Consider the following 22403-nt stretch of genomic DNA (forward strand, 5'->3'; position numbering starts at 1 on the left):
AGAGGTTCTTCAGGAGCACATGCTGTGACCATTCAAATTTTTCTCTAAACAGTGTTGAGTTTACTTCCTATTGACTCTAAACATATTGGTTTTAATCCAGATGTAAATAATTCATACCCTAACCTGCTAAACTGGGGAACACATTGTGTGAATTCACTCTCAAGGCTTTTGTTTCACTTTAAAGAGTATTAAAATCAGGCAACCATCATTTTTGTGAGGCTGGGCATATACGATACTGCCCCAAGCTTTAAACTTGAGTGAATTCTACTTGATAGAAACTAGAAACAAAAGACATGAGCAGATATTCGGGCTTTTGTGCAACATTTATATCTAGTGATTATTTGTCTGACAAGCAGTAAAACTAAGGACATCCTTTTGAAGGTGTTTATTTCCTTGAATTCTGGACAAGGCTGTCAATAGGAGTGGATCCACTATTTTAATTAGTGCCATCCTTTAAATCACATACTTGCATGTCCAACAGACACCATCATTGGTTGTGAAGAAAATGAAAGTGATCTGGGACAAATTTGTTATTGAACCAGTTAATTAAGGCCAGTGGTTGAGGTGGTCAGTGTCTGACAAAAGGTTGCAGATTGGATTAAAAGTGATGTGCATTTTAACATTGGGAGTGATTTATGCAGACAAGATGAACACGACTTGATCTCCCAATCAATTTGCAAGGAGCTGATCAAGTCTTAATTGAGTTGTCTTATTAATTCCACTGGGAGTCGTCTTATTAATTCTACTCACTAATACACATGGCCCAGAGGTAAGTGGATAGCTTAAAGGTGCTGTCATGTTAAACAGGCGTACTTTTCCATTACAGGTCCACTACTTCCAGTGCTTTTTCCTTTTTCCTTTAGGCCTGTGGCAACATCCTTGGGAAACATTGTAGAGAGCAAAGCAGGAAAATTAATTTAAGAATAGATTCAAATTAGGCAATTTTTTGGACAAAAAGAAAAGGGAAAAGATAAATAACTAAATAGAAAAAAGACTATTACAAAATGTGATTTTAAAACGCAAGTGCAGTGCCCTGTCAAAATATGCTGCTCACTGCTCATAAGTCATCAGGGCCATGCCGAGACAATCAAACATGTTTGATATTCACAATGTAAAATCTATGATTACATCCCTACTTTCCGTGCTGGACCACAATATCCAATGAGAGAAGCATCCCAGAGCAGCTAACAGTACTGCCAGGCGACGGTAAACATTCTATCCCTTTAGGCTAACGTTAGCTAGCATAGTACTGTTGACAGAAATGCTGAAGAATAGAAAACCTGTGTTGACTGTGTCTCCCAACTCACCCAGACTCATTTAACCTTCTGCTTTTCTTTTGCTGTCACGGCAACATGTTAGCACAGCAAATGTTGCAACATGCTACTTTTGTTTTTTGTTTATGTCTGCTTCCCCATGATATCACCTGAGCCATGAAGCCAGAGCTCTGAAGTCACACCCCAGCTGCTTCTTAGAACAGTGTTGGCTGTTTATTCAGAAATATTAATATTCAGCATGTTGCATGTCTGAATTTTACCAATTTCAACACTGTTTTTCCTTGGGACCCAGCAACAAAGCTGCTAAGTGTGAAGTAGATTGGTTATATGGTGCTAGAGTTATCTGAATGACATTCAGACAGACAGAGATTCCTAGCTTTATAGTTGAAACATTTTCACCTGGTTATATTTAAGTTCCCATAATACTTTCCCAGTATAAAAGAAAAAAAGGGTTCACCTTGGTGTTCATTAGCAAGACACAGGTGGAGCTCCTTCACTGTGGCCCGGTCCATGGCTGCCTGGACTCGCAGCATGTCCAGCTCCTCCTCCAGGCCAGCTCTGCAGTCACACAGAAAATAAACTCTCCTTCACACAGCTCTTACGTCAAATCTATCCCTGTTCAAATATGAACGGAAAAACAAAAAGAAAAATGAAACCACTACAAACACAAGCATTGTACAGTATAATGAGTATCTTTTTAAATCTCCACAAACATCTCTCTGGATTTCACTGTGGACTCAATTATAGTAGAAACTTTTTTTTTTTTTTTACTTAAATCTCATGTGCTGGCTTTCTCTTCCCAACAGAAAAGACGACAACGTGAAGGAATCAACTAATTAAAATGCTTTTTAATTCATCTGGAAATCAAAGTGACAAGCAACATGAAACGCCAAGGTAGGGAAGTACAGTGTGTGTCTGTGTGTGTAACAGACAAACAGAGACTGGGAAGTGTGCACAATTACCTCTCTGCAATTAGCTTGATTCCTGCTAAAGGCTAATTACGTGGAGCCATCCTCGAGACTTTGCACTTTCAAGTTATTATTAGGACCCCAACTGAAGTCTACTGAGGATACACACAAGCCCACTGAGACAACCACACCTGAAACACACACCTAATTTCCCTCCCCTCTGCTCCACAGAGTCAGAGAGAAACACTAGAAACAAGCTCCTGCTACTGTAGTGGCATTCTTCCCTCAGTTAACCTCATTACAACAGTAGGTCTTCATGCTGACTGACTTCTTAAGGCATGCAGCGAGTGCAGCATGCGTGACACACTCTGAAGTGTTTGAGGAGTAACTGGGCATTTGTGGCTGTGGTGAACTATGATGAGCATAATGGCAATTAACTAAAACCAGACGCTTGTTTCAACCAATCTAATTTTGTGAGATCAACCAAGAGATTTTTCCATACATGTGCCAAGAAAATGACTTGGGAAAAGTTATCGCCATAGCTCAGGGAAGGAAAGTAATTAGCTTTTTAGCCCACACAGTCCAGCAGAGGCCTGGTCTAATGGCTGACCGCAGCTTAAATAAGTACACAAATGACTCTCCCTGAGGGGGGGTGAGGAGGCAGATGGATATGTGTCGCTCCTCTATAGATTTTCCTCCATAAATGAACTCAAGTCGATGAGGCAATGGCACTGGCCTTATGTGTCCAGGCTGTTAATGGGACAAATGAGCTGAAATATGCAGTATGTGGAGGGAGCTTGTTCCATCTCATGTTTCTCTTTTAAGCCTTTTCGGATGCTGTTGGTATTGACGCTAAACCAAAGTTCATATGCAAAACATTCAATTTTGTTGAGGGATAAGCATACTTTCTTGGATGGAGAAGAGATTAGGTTGCAGATGGAGTTCACTGACCAGGGGGCGTCCAGTTTCACATCATAACATTGTAGAGATAGAAAACTATTGGATCCTTAGTAATACTGTAAGTTGTTACAATGTGTGCTTCGGTCTCCCATATACCATTTTTACACCATTTCCCATCTCCAGGAGGAGGGTTTGCAGATGAGTTTTTTTCCCTTGTGTGCCGCATGCATCAAAAAATTATCCAGTATTACAGAGAGCAGTAGAAAATAACAGATTATACACATCAAACTACATCTAGAAGACGCTAAGACATGGTTTAAAAGTCCTAATCAATACCATTTTAATTTAGACAGGTTTTTTTTTCCGGAGCAGATGATGGAAGCTGCTAAGGAGTGAAACGTCTCACTTCTTTCTCAAGTCTGTTGAGAATTGCACATGTACAGTAACGATCAGGCAGCTGGCAATGCTCGTGTAGTGACACAGAAGCTTTTTGGTTAATTTAGAGAAAAATTCTAATCAAAGAAACTTTGCTTTTCCTTTCTTTTTATGACAAGTTAAAAACAAATAATTCCAAAAATATAATTTCATTCTCAACTGCACAAACTGTCTTATTGGATGGAGTTTGCTTCAATCTCCCCTTACAGATGCTTACATTTTTTTTGCCCATTGGAGTCCTAATGATTGGAAAAGAGTATCTTTGAGAAATCAAAAGGATGTTTAGGCAACGCTAAACAGCTATGATAGTACTGAGCAACATCTTAAACCCAACATCAAAGACCTATACTTTAGATCTGCATCACATTATAGCCGTCTCCCCCTCAAACAAATCCTCAGCCCTTCCCCCATGTTAGACTACCTCCAGTAACCTGCAACTTATCTGAAATCAAACCATGTTACCTGTCATATTCAAGTTTTCACTGAGGAGAAAAGGTTCTCTACAGCCGTGCCTCCTATAGAGCATTTCAAGTCCTTTTTTCAAGATCTGGATGATAAATCAAATAAGGCTAGCCGGACAATTTCCAATTCCCTCTCAACTTGCCCACTTCACCTAAGGTAGAATAATACTCAACAGGCATAAAAGCAAAAGAAGTTTCTTGGCAGAATCAAAACTAAAGGCAACAGACAGGTGTTATGTTTGGTAATGATGTGGTCTGCAATGTAAGTCTGTGTCTCACGCCGCTCTTTTGGCCCCGTTTTTGAAAACATTTTCTCTCTCGTGCAGCGCTAGAACTTCAGCCCTGAGCTATCCACTCCATGTCATTTGATCTCGTCTCTACCTATGTTGCACCTAACACAGCTTAGAGCGCAAACTGCCAGCCTCCATCCACAAGGGTGTACAGCACAACATCATCTGCAGCCATTGTGCTTTCGCATGCCAGCCTCCTCTTGGTTTCTTGCTCGGCACATAAAAATACACAGGAAGAGCAGGGAATAGGGTGAGAAAGCAAAAACACCTCTGGCACTTTCATCGCTGGGGAAAGAATCTTGTTTTTGGGGGTGTGAGGGGGATTCCCCTATGGTTAAACTCAGGCTAGAGGGCTGTATGTTCATGGAGGGAGTTTGGGTGGATGAGCCACTGCTGTCAGCAGAAATGGTGACTGGTGGAGTTTACATGTCTCAATGCTGTATTTTAGCTACAGGCGATTCAGCGGCAGAAGCAACAATGCGTCTTTTAGAGTTAGATTCTCCAGCCACGGGCCACTGATGAGAGGTAAATGGGGATTCATGTAAGAACCACTGGTGGAAACAACCTAAGATGTCCACAATATTCCCTGTTTAAGAGGCTTGTTGATGCCGCAAGGTTACCTAATATAAAATAAAACAATATCATAATGTTGCATTTATTAAACATGAGGGAGAAAAAGACATTTGTAGACTACGTGAATATGAGAGGAAATAGGTCCACTACATTCTCTACTGTATGTGTGAGGTTTGGTTCTTTGAAATAACTGCGTTCTTTATACTCTAATTTCATCTTGTTATGAGACTACTGTAGCTAAGACTGGCGCACTGAAGCTTGCATCATAATTAATAACTAAGTGTATACCAAGTTTTTTTTTTCCACACAATAATTAATTTGCCAAATAATTAATGAAGGAAAAACCTTAGTTGTCTGATTTAAAAACATGCATAAAACATTCTGTTTGTGTGTGTGTGTGTGTGCGTGTGCATTTGAGCAAATGTGTCCCTCCTCCAACTAAGCCCTCGTCCAGGGGGCAAAAGACTCTCATTACTTCTAATACCTTTTAGCAAATCAAGATGAAACGAAAAGAAATGGAGGAATATGAGGAACATCAGGGTAAACTTTATTAAACTTAATTAGAGTCAACGTCGCTTACTGGGGAGGTTCAAGTCCATAATGGTCACACTCTATAGAGGAGCCTTCAGTGCTGCTGCAGTGCAAATGATCTCAAAGGCTTTTTCCCCAGTAATCGCTAGCTAATTTATGCTTTGATGTCGTCTGAGTATAGCATCTTAAGTCTGAGGGTGCACTGCATGTGTTTATTCTGTTTATGGAGCCTAAATAATCCCTGCCTCTTTTTAGCAACAGACCTTTAACAACAATTAACAAGCGCGGACATGGAGTGCTGCAGACAGATGCATAATGAGGTAGACAGAATGATCCCACTGCGAATTTTCTAGCCCACCCTGTCCGTAGTTGCTTGCCAGCCATATAATACAACCGGAAGGAAATCTCAATCATGCATTCATCTGAGAGATATTCTAAACTGGTTAAATGTGGAGAGATGGCTATTTTACTTGGATTGTTTGCTGACTAAATAATGAAAGCTACAGGGCAGTCCCACAACACCAAGGAAAGTTGAAATCATGAGATGGTTAGCATCAGCACATGAAGTGCTTTTGTCATATTCAGCTCGATTACACATCCATTAGACATGTAGATACTATTTTTTCAAATTGGGACCCTGGTTTTGGTAGCCAACTTCCCTTCCATTTTGCAATTCCTCCTTCTTCCTTCCCTCCCTATTCCTTCTCTCCCTCCCTCTACATCCCCAAACTTCAGAATCATAATCAGAATGAGATTTATTGCCAGGTAGGTTTTTACACAAACGAGGAATTTGTCTTGGTGCAATGACGCTTAAAATATACAATCACACAAAGAATAAATAGATAAATATATAAATCACACAAAAAAGATAAGAAAATATAGGAAAACTGTACAGAAGACGGGAATGCATTAATGTATTGCGTTTATTTAGGGAACGCCTTTCTTTTTTTTACAAGGAAGCTCTCTTAGTCTCTTTCTTTTCTTCAAGTGTTTTTCTTCCTTGGCATGTTTGGTGGTATAAGCCATCACCAGGAGCACTGGAACTGGTAGGTTCCCCTGTTCCACCCTTGCTGATAAACAGAGAAGTCCTACTCTCTGCGCATTCACAAGCAGACTGGACTGCCCCTTTATGGAGTTCTCTGTCCTGATTGGAAAAAGTGGGCAGGACTACTAGAAAATGTCTTTTCTTTTTTTACTGCATGAGCAGCAGGAGGAGAGAGAGGGGTTACTGACCAAACCCTCAGCAGGTCTTAACTATTGGAATATTTATTTTAATAAGAAAATAAGTCTTAAGGTCAATTCCAAGTCCTAGACCAAGACTATCATTATCAATATGGCTAATGGTGCACCTGAACAAAGATAAGCAACAGTGTCGTAGGATGTTCTGAAATTTGCCACAGTTAACTTCAAGTGCCCTCTTTTTGAAACAATGCAGCAACAGGTGACAGTAGCCCTTTTTAGATGGAAAAGGCACATTTGCTCCAAGGTAAGGACGGCAATGTGCCGGCCTGTCTTTCTAAAACGGAGGCGTAATATTCCTCCCTTTCCAAAAGCCGCCTCTGGGGTAGGTGTAAACATGTGACGTGACATGAAGCTCGAAGTCTGTGAACAATGACAACGAATTTGACTTAAAAATAAGAGCTTTACATTGCACCCCATTGGAGTTTATAACTGGGTTCTTAGCAGGGGGCTTTTAATTTGAAAGTAGCGACCGTTCTCCTTTCAAGAACTCAAGAACTCTTGAAACCTTCATGACTTGACGTTTCCACAGGCAAGTAGTGTCACACAAACTTTGAATCACCATGTGAAATGCATGCAGGTTGTCTGGAGTGATGTCAAAAGTCACCAAAGAATACACATTTGTTGCTGACTGCACCCTTAGTAAATCAGCTACAACAGCAGACAAATAGACCCGTTTCACCTTCTTGCTCAACCTCTAATCCAATGCAGAGACCAGAGGGGTGCCTGGGCTCCATAACCTTCTCTTAACACTGTAGGGACCCACTGTGCAGGAGCTATTCCAGCAATATTCATTCTGGGAAATGGTCATTTGGGGCTTAAGACAGTGTTTTACTAGTGTAGTTTTGGAAGGAGGTGATAGGGAGCATCTGTGCACAATATCATGACAATGAGAAAGAGCGATTGAGAGACAAATGGAGAGTTTTAACCGAGGCTCTCCTCTAAAGCCCGCCACTAGGCATTTAAGCTTTATAAGGGGCCTTTATTTGGCCCTAAATTCTTCAGCTGCCAGGAGTTAATTATCCATTAGTGGATAATTTCTAACACTTATCTAGCATAACCTTCACAAGCACAATCATTATAATACGGTCAACGGAACAACAAGCTGCAAGTGCTTGCCCCAAGAGTTTCCTGGCAGTTACGCTTCCACAAACTCTTGTTGTAACACAATGAAGCACACACTTTTGCCTCTCAGCAGACATTTGCATTGCAGGGGTGTAAAGCTGTTTGGTCAATCTGGCTTCGTCCATAGTCCCAACAACAACCCTATCTGTTCACTGCTGCACCTTCTCACAACAGGTATGGAAGAAAGCAAGGATTGGAATAGAGATGGGCAGTGTGCTGCTTTCGCTTAGTTGAACACACTGAGCTGTGCGTGTGTTCAGATGTGTGCCCTGGAACGGAGAGTTTTTTTTTAAGCACAAGTTTAAAGATCCGAGCCAAGTTTACTTTGCACCAGCCACCCGGGTAAGGAGGGGCCCTGGGGGCGGGAATGGAGGAGATGAGGTGGAGCTGGTCAGGGGCACATGAAGGGGATCAACACTAACCCCGGAGGACAGGCCAGTTACACAGCTCGGAAAGAGGCCAGGCGCTCTCCATCCCTCGTGGTTTCCCTCACAGGTCAATTCCAAGGACCCTGCGTGCCCACTCGCCCCCCCGATGCCCCACCCCCAGACCATCCAGTGCTCTGCTCAGCTCTAGCCGTGGCCGGGCAGGCAGGCAGGCGGATGGACATCCCTTAACAGGCAGCATCGGCGGCACTAGGGCTGCTAGCCTGTAATTAGCTCGGACAGCTCAGGCTTGGAGAGAGGCAGCCGGGCTATATCATAATGAGCTCAGCTGGGATTAGGAGGACAGGGCAGGGGGGTGAGCAGAGGGGAAAGCGGTAGAGGGGGTGAGGAGGGGGGCAAGTACCAGAATTCTGGCCTCAGCCTACTGCAGCATCACAGAGGGCCGGAGGGAGGCAACTGGGAAGACGAGTAGGAAGAGGGGTAGAGTAGGGTACAGAGGCACGGGATAGAGGAGGGAAGAGGTGAGGAGAGGTGAAGGCTAGGGGAGATAGGAGAGAGGAAGACTGTGGCTTTAGGCCAAGCTTTGTGTAGCATCATAGAGGGTCAGTGTTCGTGGTACAGTTACAGGGGCTCAAGATCAAACAAGACAACTGCTATACAACACCCAGAGAAAGACTAAAAGACAAAGACAGGTGGAAAGGAAGACAGGGAGATAGAGAGAAGGAAAAACTAAGTAACAAAGAAAGAAATTAATTAATTACCTATGCAGAAAAGGCACATTGTGACTAAAAAAGTCACCAAACTGTACATCAACATTTGAGCTAACAGCACAACTACAGCTTAGAGACTATAAGTATGTAAAGTACCTTATTGACACTCACTTAATAACACTAGCAACGGGACAACCGTTTGGCATAAATGTTCCATTAAAGATACAATTATTTCACAAAGACACAGCCAGGGATTCTGATAATGTGATTTTACTTCCTTCACTTTTATGTGTGAAGTTTTGGCCAGCCAATTTTACAAATGAGCACAGAGTCTAATGATCTTGCTTTGGCCCCTGCTGGCTGGTAATGATGTGGAGGGCTAGGTGGATGCTGTGAAGCTGGGAAGGGCACAGTCCAAATTTTAACACCCACAAACAAGAAGGGACAGTGGGAGTGCGTGTCGGCATGTGTGTTCACTTGTAAGTGTTAAACGAAAGACGTCTACAGCATGTTCCAGCCAGGCAATTTTGACAGCAGGTGACTTACTTTTCAATGGAGAGCTTCCTGGTGAGGTTTTTCAAGTAGGCCAGCTCATTCCACACCGCATCACTGTCCTCTTGTCGTAGCTGCCATGGTTCTGCACGCTGCAGCCTTCCACCTGGCCTGAACACACACATACACAAAAGTTAAGAAGACAAAAGTTTAAATGTAGAGGTAAGCAGATTTATTGAAGAAGTAGCTTCATTTATGGAACACACACATGTAAAGCAAACATGCTAACAAGGGAAAATGTTTGCTACTGTACATTAACTTGCTGCCTCTGGCCAATTCACATGGGGTAACACGGCCCCTTAGTCTCACTCTGGTTTTGTTATTCAGTCATCTTTAGCAGTATTCAAATGAGCAGCCTTGACTTTGACATTTCAGTGGCAAATCATGTACACACGTATGCATGTTTGTTAGAGCCCAGGGCACTGCCCGTGCGGCACGGCGATGGACCATTCCCTGTGTGCCATGCAAATGTAAATAATGGCAAAAACACACTCGCAAACGAGGTCATTCAAATGTCTACACCTCACTTATGAATACTTAATGACACTTTGTGCTCAGTGGCTGCCCCCTCCATTGAACTTCCCCTTCAACTCACACACACACACACAAAGACACACACACACACAGACACAAATTGTCCCTGCTGCTCCCAACTGCATCCCCACACACATCCAATTCATCAATCAGTTTTAGCCCAACACATTCGATTCCAATTAGCCTTTCATTTGCAAACTAAAATGGCTTTTAGTGAGAAATCCACAGATTGAAAAGTAGCAGGTGAGACGAGAATACTGGTTTTGTCACACGCACCACAGTTCCTCATTTTCACTCAGTCAATGCAATAGAGGTGTGGGAATGGATTGTGAGGGTCACTGCTATTGTGGAGGGCTCCTTTTCCTGTGGTCATTATTGGCTATGCAGACACAGCCACGCTACGCTAATACCAGTTAAACCCTGGTGCCTGGGAGTTTGAGGCTACTGAGGAACGGCAAATGTTTTCATTTAATACTGCTAATGCCCCTGTGAGCAATTTGGAGCCCTTGAACTTATTCGTAGTGTCTGTGTGTGTGTGTGTGTGTGTGTGTGTGTGTGTGTGTGTGTGTGTGAGAGTATGCTATCTTTGGGCTTGGGTTAGTTTCCCAGAGTGAAAAGCTACTTAACGGATAATCTCTCTGTATAGTCACAGAGATTGATACACTTTTACTCAATCTACTGCCAGTACATAGCGAATGCAGACTAGACTAAACTAAAATCTTAGAACTACCCTGAGCTGAATAAGTACATGATATTTTACCCATAGCTCTGTTTGAACTGTCTGCGAGATTTGCAGGTATGTAGTGCATCAACTGCATTCCTTATGAAAGGTGTATGAAGCTTTATTAAGTCACAGTAAAGCTTTATACATTTTAATTTGTTTACAGTGGGCCTAAAAGCTGTTGAACATGGAGCCATGAGAGAGCTATCTTCTTCAGGCCTCAGTGCTTCCTCCCCTATGGTTTCCTAGTTTCCATTATTAAGCAGGAGGAAATAGAGAGAACTTTTCCACGCTGCTGCGGCTAATTGCTCTGATTCAGGGGGAATCTGTTTATGGGCGCAACTTTGATCAGAGTACGGATGCTTTAATAACCTTTAATTTTATTTGCTCACCCCCATCATCCCCAGTCTGATTAAAAAACTTTTTCCCTTCTCTAATATAAATAAGAACTTGGCTTTTTTCTCCCTCTCCTTCATGCCATTTTTGGAAAATATGGTGGTAATGGTGAATGGCAGGGTGGTTTCACTGGGACTGGCCAACTGCTCACCGCCTGCATGCTGATGAGCCAACGGGAGCCTTCGTCTGCATCGAGATTGGCTGGTAGTTCCAACAAGGGCGGGACTGGCTAATCACACACAGTGATGACGTCACTCAGCAGCTTGCCGTACAGCAACCAATTGTCTGATTCAATACCTGATTCTGCTGATTAAAAGGTGGAAATTGATGTGAGAGAAGGTATAGAAAAAATAGGTTGGTCTAACGCTAATATATTTAATCTGGTGTACACTCTGTAAATAAACTGAAGTACTGAAAGTATACAGGCATATGCGTGTGGCAGGTATAGAGGGAGACACATCTCAGTCTTATCTTTTTGGTCCTGCGCACAAAAGGGAAACAAAAAACGACCCCCTGCATCTTTCCAAAAAGGCAACAACACAGCATGGAAGCTACAGGGAAATCCCTAACAAGCTCCAAATGCAATGAGACTCGACGCCTATCCCCACTGACTTGTTAGGGCCCTGATTTCCAAGCACTAATGGGAGTATTTAAGTCATTTTCTATTGTCTCTCATTCAGGCTGGCATTACCCCAGTGGGTTTAACAGCTATTTAAGGATGGGGCTTAATGCCAAATGAATGCCAGGATCATAACATTGAGTGACTGGTTGGTGCCATGGAGGGCTTTGACTGAAAAGGGCATGGCTGCCTATTGCATCAATTTTATGTCAAATCAGTCATGAAATACTGACACACTGACACAACAATCGTATTATTATGGACTCGCAGGTCTTCTTAGCTCTATTCTCTTAACCACAGCCCTGTTATAGGTCCTATTATACAAACTTAGATGTTTTCTTTTCACAAAATCCAAGTGTTTGACAAAAGTGCATCATATCATAAGACGGAACATTTCTTTGATAACCTGCAAAAAATGTAGAACAGCAGCACAACTGGTGTTGACTCTGAGAGTTTTCTCTCTCTACATCTCTCTGTCTTTGTTCCCACTGTCTCAGACACATGCTGCTGAGCCGCACTGAGCTGACATGAGCCGAGTCGAGCCTAGCGCTCAACACACTCTCTCTCACTCACTCCACTTTCACACGGGCTCACATTGCACTGCTGTTTTCTTTAATTAACCCAGAGAGAAAACAGCTGACGGGGTCAACACTTTGCTCCCGCGCGGCCACCAAACATATGCACCTTTGGTTACATTTTAAAATGGACTCAATGACGCTGTTGAAGAAAAGAAACAGAGACAGAAAAAGTGGGAGAAAGACTGAGGGAGACAATGGAGAGAACAAGACTCTTATATTAATGACATTTTCCAGCACGTTTTCCGCTTTGTGTAAAAATCCTGTGGTTTCTGGTGAAGATCCAGGAAATAGCCCTCCCCCCTCCTCCTCCCTCCACAGGCCTTCTCAAACACCTTGCACCCCCCAGGACCAGACACCTCCAGCCTCTGGCTCTCACATCCTAATGAACGCTGAGGGAGAAGAGACGCAGAAGCGCACACACACTTGGCACAAAACGGCCCAAATTGACTGGGCTTAAAACCTCAGAGCTTTTCAAAGGCAAAGGAAGGAATTTCTCCCACTTTCCCAAATCCAGCACTCAGGTCTTGTCAGACAACATGTGGAGAGCAATGAGGCCCTAAGACTATTTGTGAGTGGTTTCAGAGGGTTGTAGCATTTCACGAGGGCTTTTAACATAAGGCAAGGTGAGTTAGGTGCTTTGAAAGATCTCTAACTGACTGATGCTGGGAGGAACTGGAAGTTTTCCAAGTTACTTTGTGTATTCACAGACTGCTCTGTGTGTTTTAATCCATTCCTGTGCATTGTGTGAGTGCATAATAATTGATTTGTCACAATTGCTCCACAGTGTTGTGTGATCACAGTTTGTTAATGTGTACTCACAAGCCACTTGATTTCTCCATCTCTTTCAGCTGGTCTCTGACTGTCTTGTAGTTTTTCTGAATCAGACGCAGGCGTTCACGGCGTTTATCGTGAGCTCTCTTAAGCTCTTCATTCTCCTCACTCTGTAAGGGACACAGAAAAAGAAGGATTTTTTAGTCCAAAAGTTGTACATGTCAATTACAGCACAACTTAATTGAAAAAGGGAGTCAGCTTCAAATACTCCCTGGCACAGTAGTGTGGCAGGGAAGTTGAGAAAAGCCCCTGACTGTCTACATATTTAACACTTTTACCTGACAGAAACCAGCAGGTTCAGATTCTTTTCTCTCTTCACCTTGCTCCCTGACAAGTGCTCGCACTGGGCAACTGAGGCATCATTACAGGACGACATTTACATGACGAGTCAATGGGCCACAGATCACAAAGCAGACATATACACACACACACACACACGCACGCATGCACACACACACGCACACACACACACACACACACAGCAAAGAGAGTCACTCACTGGAGTTACCAACTGATGACCCACACGTGTTGTGCTGGCGGCGGGTGCAGTGGTGGGTTTGTTGCTGACACTGTTGTTGACAGCTATTAAAACACAGCCAGATTGGGCTCCAGCTTTAAAGAAGGAGTAACAGAAGACAACATATAGATTTTTCTTGTCAGGGGCACCCCTCCTCCCCATCACACTGACCTTAACAGCGAGGGCGATGGAGAAAACACTCTCAACAGGCAGGACAAACAGAGGTGGAAAGAGAGCAAAGGAGGAGAGAAAGGCAGCTGATGAAAATGGAGCAAAGAGAAAGAGAGAACAGAGAAACTAGAAAGGGAAGAAAGAGAGAGAGCACGGCAAAAGATAAAGTGAAAGGAAGAGTGCAGGACAGGTTTCTGCTTGAGTGGCCAGGGCTAGGGAGAGTTGTCGAGCGCTTTCTGAAGGGAAGGAGCTTGTTTACTGCTGATATGACACGGCTGCCCTGCAGAGAGGGAAATGCGAGCCCTCAGCCCTGTTATTATTAACAAGGACAAAGAGAACAGAGAGAGCACACAAACATGCGCCGGACACACAACGGGTGTGCCCGCACACAAACACACACACACGCACGCGCACACACACACACACACACACACACACACACACACACACACACACACACACACACACACACACACACACACACACACACACACACACACACACACACAGCCAATGTGACAAGTATGGATTTTCCCTAGTGCGGATTATTCACAGAGGACATCTGCAAGACATCCTCTGCCCCTTCAAGCTGCCCCCAACCTCTCAAAAACAAGACTCTAATGAAAGGGGCCAGATCAGGGCAGTGTTAACTGGTGGAACTAGGAGCTGGGGGAGGACACAGAAGAGTTGAGTCTGACTGATGGGGGGGGGGGGGGGGGGGCAGAATGGAGCAAGTGGCAGGGCATTAGCCACATCATGGCTTCCCAGGCTCCTTATAGAGCTTCCCCTGGGCAGCGCAGCTCTGGTCATCAGGCCACAGACCCTTGCCCACAGATCAATACACCCCCTTACGCAGCCAGCATACACATCTGTGGACGTTCTCAAGCTGAAAAATAATTACACAGCAACAGCTACTGTTTACTTGAAAGTGTGCGGAAGGAAAAAAAAAAGCCGGCCATTATTATGAGAATTGTTTGTTTGTCTGCTGCTGTTAGCTGCTAAGGTCAACATGTCAATGGTACAGGCTGGCGTACCCAATTTGAAAGGCATTCTATTGGAAAGAATTGGATAGGATCAACTGGAGAACAACGGAGTGGACAAAGTGAAGTACTCTACTTTAAGATGCTGGAGGTGAGGTCTCAACTGTAGCTGATGGAGGGCATGTTGCTCAGTGCCAGATCAAAATACTAAATCATGCTCGAAACTAATGCCTTCATTAATGTGGTCACTGATTTGAGATGGCAATCACAGCCTGTGAATACCTTTGCTAAATGCTCCTCCACTGGCAGACACGTAAATGGCACTATTAACTAAGACATTCATGCGTGTTGTCTGAATCTACTGTGAGCATTGATGTCTGACTAGGTGTCTGCCAGTGATGTAATTCAGACACTTCAGATCTGACAAGAAAATGATGCTTAATGTGTTCCTGCGATTGTGTTCAAAGGGAGATGACCTCTGCATAATCACTCACTCAATGGTCAGCCTGAAAGATGGAAAGGATAAGGAAAGACAAGAAGGCAGACAGCTTTAGGGGAGAGTCCAGTGGAGAAGATACTCTGCTGACATAAAATAAAAGAGAAAAAGCCAAATTTTGAGACCTTAAAGGAGGCATAGGGGAGAGGTCAAAATTAAGTGTATTTTGTTTGCAGTGAATTTGACAGACAGAGGGAAAAAAAAGACAGGGGAATGAAGAATAGTGGGAGAAAGACGTCACAGAGCATGTGAAGGTTAAAAGACCAATAAAGCTGATTCGTTTAAGGGGAAAAAAAAACCCTGCTGCATCCACTATCACCAGAGCAGCTCCTCTCCTGCTGCTTCACTGCCTACGCACACTCTGTTTGTGTACGCACACATACGTAAATGTGTATGTGTGCTTGAAAGACACTGTAAAAGAAGGTCATAGAGGAGGCAGGCACGGCACTCGTGCAATTGAACCCTTTGGAGACTGGGACTGTTACAGTGCTGAAGACCTTCCGACAACCCAGCAGCTGATAGCAGCAATCATATGCGAGATAGTGGCCGGAGCAACAAGCAGCTCCATTAGTCCCGTCTCGTGCCCCACACTATCAGCTGGACACCACCAGCCCATTGAATGTGCCCTATTCAGCAAAAAATAACCTCAAGTAGTTCAAAGTCACTGGCAGTCAAAAGCCACTCTCATGTGAGACAGATGATCACTTCAGAGAATACATAGAGAATGCTGTGGGCTGCATAAAAATAAAGGACATACAGTTAGACGTGAAGAGGAATTGGGGATGAACAGATTTAAGTAGATGGGAGAAATGAGAGGACATTATGTGTATTCATCTAGTTACCTTCAATTGCAACATTTCCTCAAGGTCTTGGATCTTCTGTTCTGCTCCTCTTCCCCTCCTACTACCCAATTCCACACTGTTGGCTGGGGACAAAGACCTGGACCGCTGCACAGGTGCACCCTGGGACAGGTAAGCAAAGAAGTACTGGGGTGAGAACTACTTGAGCGCACTTCACTTACACACACTGGCACAAACCCATGCAACAATTAACATCTGTAGAAGCACTGAGTGAATGCCAATAATGGAATTATCCATGTTCACTCCATTCCCCTCTCACCTTGAGTAAAACATGCACATTGTCTTCTTCGGTACACACATATGCACGCACAAACGAATGAGCTACCAGAGGGATAAAGCAAGCTGGAGCAGCAGCCTGCAGAAGCCGAAGGGAGGAGGTTCAGTTTTGTGTGTGTCTGCGTGTGTATGTGCGCGCGTGTTTGGAAGCGGGAGTTGCAAGCTGAGAGCGGCAAAGGTTTCTCCCTGCGACTGGCTAATGAGTATGTTCATTTCCATTTACATTGTTTCTTTGACAATAATGATGTCCCATTAGGGGAGACTAAAGGGGCTATAGATTCCAGAATGTGCTGGGCTTCATTACAAGAGGTGGGCAGGGAGGCCGCTCTAATTGCTCTACTAGGGGCCTCCAGGTTACACTTGATAGGACAACTGGAAGAGCCGCCGATTAGGAGAGGGGGGGCCGTTTGCTAGCCGGCCTCTTCTGTAGAAATAAATAAAGAAGTGGAGAAGTGCTTGGGCCGCACTGTAGAAAAGCAGTGGGAACAATATGCTAGTGGAATATGAATATGAGAGGATATGAGGCCCCCTGCAGTGCCAGGCAGGGCTGACCAGATGGCAGGCTAAAATATGCAGTGCGACTAAACGTACAACAGTCCTTGGGCTGGAGTGGAAGAGGAGTACAGGAGGAGGGAGGAGGTGTATAATATGATAGTGGATCAATAAGCCCCCTCTCTTGAAAAGTGAGCTTTGTTGTCCACTAAGGTTATACTTTAGATTTCAGATCGGGATGATTTGGTGACACCTGTGGGTACTGGAAGTCACAGCAATGGATTTTAACAATTCAGGACCCAGCAGTCCATTCAAAATGATACATGTGTAAACCACTGGGGGAAACAAACATCTTGATGACCTACTCAGTAGAGCGGGAGAAAGTCATGTTTTTAAATTTCTTTTTACAGTGCAGCAAAACATTTTCCACAAAATTAGCTGGTACTGATCAAGTTTCTTGGAACCTTGATGCTATCAAGCGAACCAGCCCATGTATCAACCAGTGTTGCTCAGAGTCATAGTAATCAAGAAAGCATCACTAGAGGGTGTTGCACAGTGCACAACTTTTAGAATATGACATGCCTACTTCAGTCCCGATGAGCAGGTTGGCACCTTGCATGGCAGCCTCTGAAATCAATGGCGAATGGTTGTTGTAAACCATTTACCATGTTGGTGAAAAAAGGCTGTAAAAGTGTGGGCTGTATCGATTAATATCAAAAGGTCGTTCAAGAGTCTGCTGTACAATGTCTATGGATAATTTTCTGTGAATACCTTGCACGTGGGTACACAATTTAAATCCAGCTTGGGAGAGGCGAACTAATCGTGTAACAGTGAAAACTTCAAAGGCGATCAGAAAGTGCAAATGTTACGATTATAACAACAAAAAGTACATATTAGTCACACTTGTGTAGTGACAAAATGTTTAATCTTATTTAACCACTACAGCTTACTTATTTGTATACCTAATTTGCCTGTGACAAAATTGTTAGTGTGATCGGGAATGTGCCCTTGGGCAACAGTTGACTCTAGTGACCTGGTATGCTCGGTTCTCATATCATGCCAGCATGTGTGCCAACCATGTGTTCTAACCCAGCCTTAATGACTCTATGCAACTAATTAGCAGATTGATCTGCATATTCCTGATGAGTGGCAGGCCAACTGGCTTAGGCCGTATGTGCATGGGGTAACAGAGGCCAAAAGTGGAAATTCAAATCAACTAAAAGGTCTAAACTTAAAAGTAACCAACTATAAAGCAAGATTTATTGAGGATGTATTCTAAACATGTTTCAGATAGAAGCACAGTTTGGCCAAGACTGATTTAACGACGAGGTGAATACTCCAACATAAGTGTTTCTCTGTATGTGAGAACCAGAGGAAATAAACTGCAGTGTGCTTTGTCTACAAGGAGTTCAGAGGAAGATGACATCGCGACACTGACAAATGACTTAGATTTGCCGCAGATGTTCTCTCTGGTCCAGTTGGACGCCTGTCTGCCGCAGGTTCAGAAGACACATGAATGCCTTCTGTTTAGTGAGAAGCTCTATGTTGTGACACTGTTGTTAATGTTCCACAAGACAGGCCTGAAAGATAAAAAAACAGAACACGAGGCAAAGAAAGATGTGCCCACTGTCTACCTCAGCTCGGCAGCTGGTTGGCGGCCGTGACCCGACCTGTGCATCGCACCCTGTAATGGCTCTGCAAACATGAGAGTGCAATGCAGATGGAGGGGAGGAGGGCATACGGTAGGAGGGAAATGAGGAGAGAGGCCTGTATCTAAACAGAGTGTGTATGCAAGCAAGAGTAAAATTCTTATTTACTGTGGGGTCAGTGTCACTGGCTGTAAAGCAAAGAAAAAACATTTAATCGACTGCCTCGCTCCTCCTTTCACCTCTCCTCCTCCCTCTCTCACTCCATCTCCCAGAGAGAGGGGTCACTGTCATCAATGGGCTTCTTTATGATTGCAGCAGAGTGTCATGTGAGTCTGGAGCTCTCAAAGCTGAACTTGTTCAGGTTCCTGAGTAAATAGGAATGTTATACACTTGCACATGAGCATAGGATAAGACACATGGGTGCACACATAAACACTAAGCAGATGTAAACTCTCATCCAAAAAAATCTATTAAAAAGAAGGAAAAAGTAAATAAATAAATGTACATCCCGAGAACATCAGTTTAGGACACAGTCAAATGTGAAATGTCACTGTGAACTGCTCGTCACCTCAGCCGGTAAGCACAGTTCACTTTAGGCACTTACTGAAACAGCTGTAAATTGTGTCCTTGGTGGTAGCAGTTGGCTGCATAGACGATTTATTTCAACAGCTTTTGACCTTGCAGATTGGTATTATTGTTCAAATGGAGAGTAATGAAGCAAAACCGGTTTATGGTTTCTTTGGAGCATCATCATATTTGTATATTAAGCAGCCAACAGTGTTCAAAATGTTTAGGTTTTTAATAATAATTAGGTTTACCATGATTTCTGTACTTAAGTTTTACAACTGTTTTGACTTAGCGGGGAGTAGGATAATCAAATATTGGCTGAAGAGATTAAAATGACACTGTGCCACATGGCTGGAAGCTGGATGACTGGAGAATCTAAGTCCACTCAACTGTAGCAGAGATGACAGCTTCACAATTATCATCACTCAGGGAATAAAAGATGAAAGTTTTCAAAATGAAACTGTACACTTAAAAAAACTGAACAAAAAATATAATCACCGTCAGGAACATTTAATTTAATTATGGCCTCATTCAATTTAAAGCTGTTCCACTGTCAATCCTTCTCCATTTTTCATCTGAATTTTTGTTGTACACATTTTATTACTGAATAAAAATTTAAAAAAATATTGATTTGAAAAAATATTCAACTGATAAATGTTTTAGTTAAATGGTTCCATGAGCTGGATATAGTACAACTTGCAAGTCTGATTCAATCTCTGTGGACTCATGCAATACAATTGATGTGTGTGCATGGTCAGGGTTTAAGGCTGGGTAAGGGTTAGGCTAACTGTCCAGAAGTTCTGAAAAGGTGTTGAAAAGGGTCCAAATACTGAATTCTAAAAAAAAAGTTCTCAAAAAGGAAACTATAAAAGACTCTTTTGACAATTTAATGTCAGTTGGTATCTATTGAAAAGGACAGCATGGGCATGCTGTGTTACAAATACTTATTTAAACATTTAAATGCAATTATGATTCATGTTTTTATTCAGCATAAAAAAAGGTATCAAAAATGTATTGTGTGAAAAATACATAATAGCCCCACTCTAATTGAAAGTATCGGTACTAGGATCAAATTTGGTGAGTTTCTTAATAATTAATAGGTGCATAACAACAGTGTGTGTGTGTGTGTGTGTGTGTGCGCGCGCGCTTGTGTGTGTGCTAGGGCAAACACAGCACAGCCTCCAGAACAGGGAAGCAAATCAAATGATGTCAATACCGTTTATTTATTTTGTAAAAAATAATTACATGACATGTATAAACTGCCAGAACAGAAGTACCTCCGCTGAAGCCATAATGAGGACAGCTGTATAAATCAAACAGTGTGTCTTTAGGCCAGCTTTGGAGTGAGTGAGGCCATCTAGAAACATGTCCTGCCAAACTTATGAGTGGAATACTGAGAAGATCAAAAGCTTCTTTCTTGTTCATAATGTACTGCTGAAGCGGTAAATTAGCCAGTGCCTGAGCCCAAGGCATGCGTGAAACCAGCAGCACACGTCGGCCTGGTCACAGTAGGAGGGGCATCTGTGTGCATGTGTGTGTGTTGGGGAGTTCAGGACAAAGGTTGGCAGAGGCAGGGTCTGATAAATCACATGATTCTCAACAGACCATTTCCTTCATATCCCTTCTCTATGGCTTTGATCTAATCTGAGCGAAGTGGTAACGGATAAGTGTGGGCATGTTAGCTGCTCACCCACATGCTGTCTTTGTCGTAATTGGCGGTAGTGTGTGCAAACCTACCTGCTGTCTTCTGACGGAACTGGTGGATCTCCATTGAGGGGTCTTATCGTCTGGCCTGGGATCTGAGCCTCGGGTGGAGGCCCGATCAAAAACGGGGCTAGACCTCTGAGCTGCACCATCAACCTGCTCTGACACCGCTGCCTGTAGAAAAGAAAGACAGTGCATGTGTTTGTGTTGATAAACGAGAAAGGGACACAAAAAAGTGACACAATAAATTGCAAATTCAAATGTATTAGACCTGGCTATCTAGGCAGTCATGCTTGCAATATGCTCCAAGCTGACAATAATTTAAGACCGATTTGTTTAAATATGTCCAATATGTGACAGATTCAACTGGTCGATGATCTTATATGGGTGGGAAAAGTAATGAACCATAATCTGGACAAGGCATGATGTCCTGAAAAGGTTTTTCTTGGCTGAAAAACATAAAATAAAATAAATGAACATCCCCATTTTGTTCTCACTCCACTCGCAGATATAAGCCACCTCAATATGCCTGATTTTTTTCATCAACATCCATGCATCATTCACTGAGTCAAAAAAAATTCCCAAAGTTGAAAAGGAAAAAATTCCAATTAACTGGGTCCATTATGGGCTGAAACCCATCCTCCATCAAAGTTTCGTCGGAATGTGCAATATACCAACTATTCTTTTTCATCACATTTTCCAGACAACTGTTGACATGCACTTTAAATGCCTGCTTGGACTGTGACGACATTGATGATGGGTTTATCTCATGTGTTTTGAAATGCGTCTGTACGTTATTTGCTGCACCACAAATTGCCCCTCAGAGGACATTAAAATTTTGTCTAGGAAACTATGTTTCTACCTTTGATTTTATCAACAGCAGTTGTCAAAATTAATTCAGGTGAAATGCAGAAAATCACAACCTGAAAAAGTTTTAAGTAGTTCAGCAGACTAATCCTTTAAAACAGGATGTCCTCATGGCATTTTCATTGGCCAAATATGTCAAATCAATAACCAGATGTGTCATGTGGCACTGGGACAGCTGTCTACTGCCTCCAGCATTGTGGTGAGTGTGCTATCACAGCTACACCTATCTATCAGTGTCTATTAGCCAGCATCTGCACAACTCAGCACACAGCAGGGACTACCAAAACAAACTGAAGGGGACAAGGATAAAGCGGAGGGCCCACCCACAGAGGGGTATACTGTGATGCACACACGCCACTAATGTATACACTAACACATTTACATTCGCATAATGCGGCGGTGCAATTTTTGATTTTATAATGTCCATGTCACCTCAATGTGACATTCTATCTTCTTACTTTTTCTGCTGTTGCTGTTGTGAACAGCAGCCTTTCATTGATGTGTGTGTACAGAATGGATGGATGGCTTTAAGGGACATGATACATTCTATTTTAAAGACACAAACACCCTCTTTCCAAGTCATTTTTTCTTGCAGTTAACACTCACCAACATACCTCTCGTCTTCATCACCTTACCGCATATATTCTCACCTTTCTTTTCTTAAGTCCTTAAATAAAAGGTGTGAAACACTAAAAAAGACAAAACAAACGGCATCACCTGCTGCTATAAACAACACTTCAATGCAACACGTCAAATCAAAG

The 22403-nt window shown here is 43.0% G+C and overlaps 1 protein-coding gene across 1 annotated transcript in view; it reads right to left on the minus strand.

Moving 5' to 3' along the window:
- cntln (centlein, centrosomal protein) overlaps positions 1 to 22403 on the minus strand; it is a 91105-nt gene that overhangs the window by 45827 nt on the left and 22875 nt on the right. Inside the window, exons 10-14 of the mRNA XM_030435660.1 lie at positions 20809 to 20949; positions 16070 to 16189; positions 13052 to 13173; positions 9379 to 9495; positions 1732 to 1832 (exon numbers count right to left, since the gene is read on the minus strand). Coding sequence (XP_030291520.1) covers positions 1732 to 1832; positions 9379 to 9495; positions 13052 to 13173; positions 16070 to 16189; positions 20809 to 20949 — 601 coding nt within the window. The remainder of the gene's footprint in view (positions 1 to 1731; positions 1833 to 9378; positions 9496 to 13051; positions 13174 to 16069; positions 16190 to 20808; positions 20950 to 22403) is intronic.

Source organism: Sparus aurata, chromosome 1, assembly GCF_900880675.1.
Source record: "Sparus aurata chromosome 1, fSpaAur1.1, whole genome shotgun sequence".
In the NCBI taxonomy this organism is placed as follows: Eukaryota; Metazoa; Chordata; class Actinopteri; order Spariformes; family Sparidae; genus Sparus; species Sparus aurata.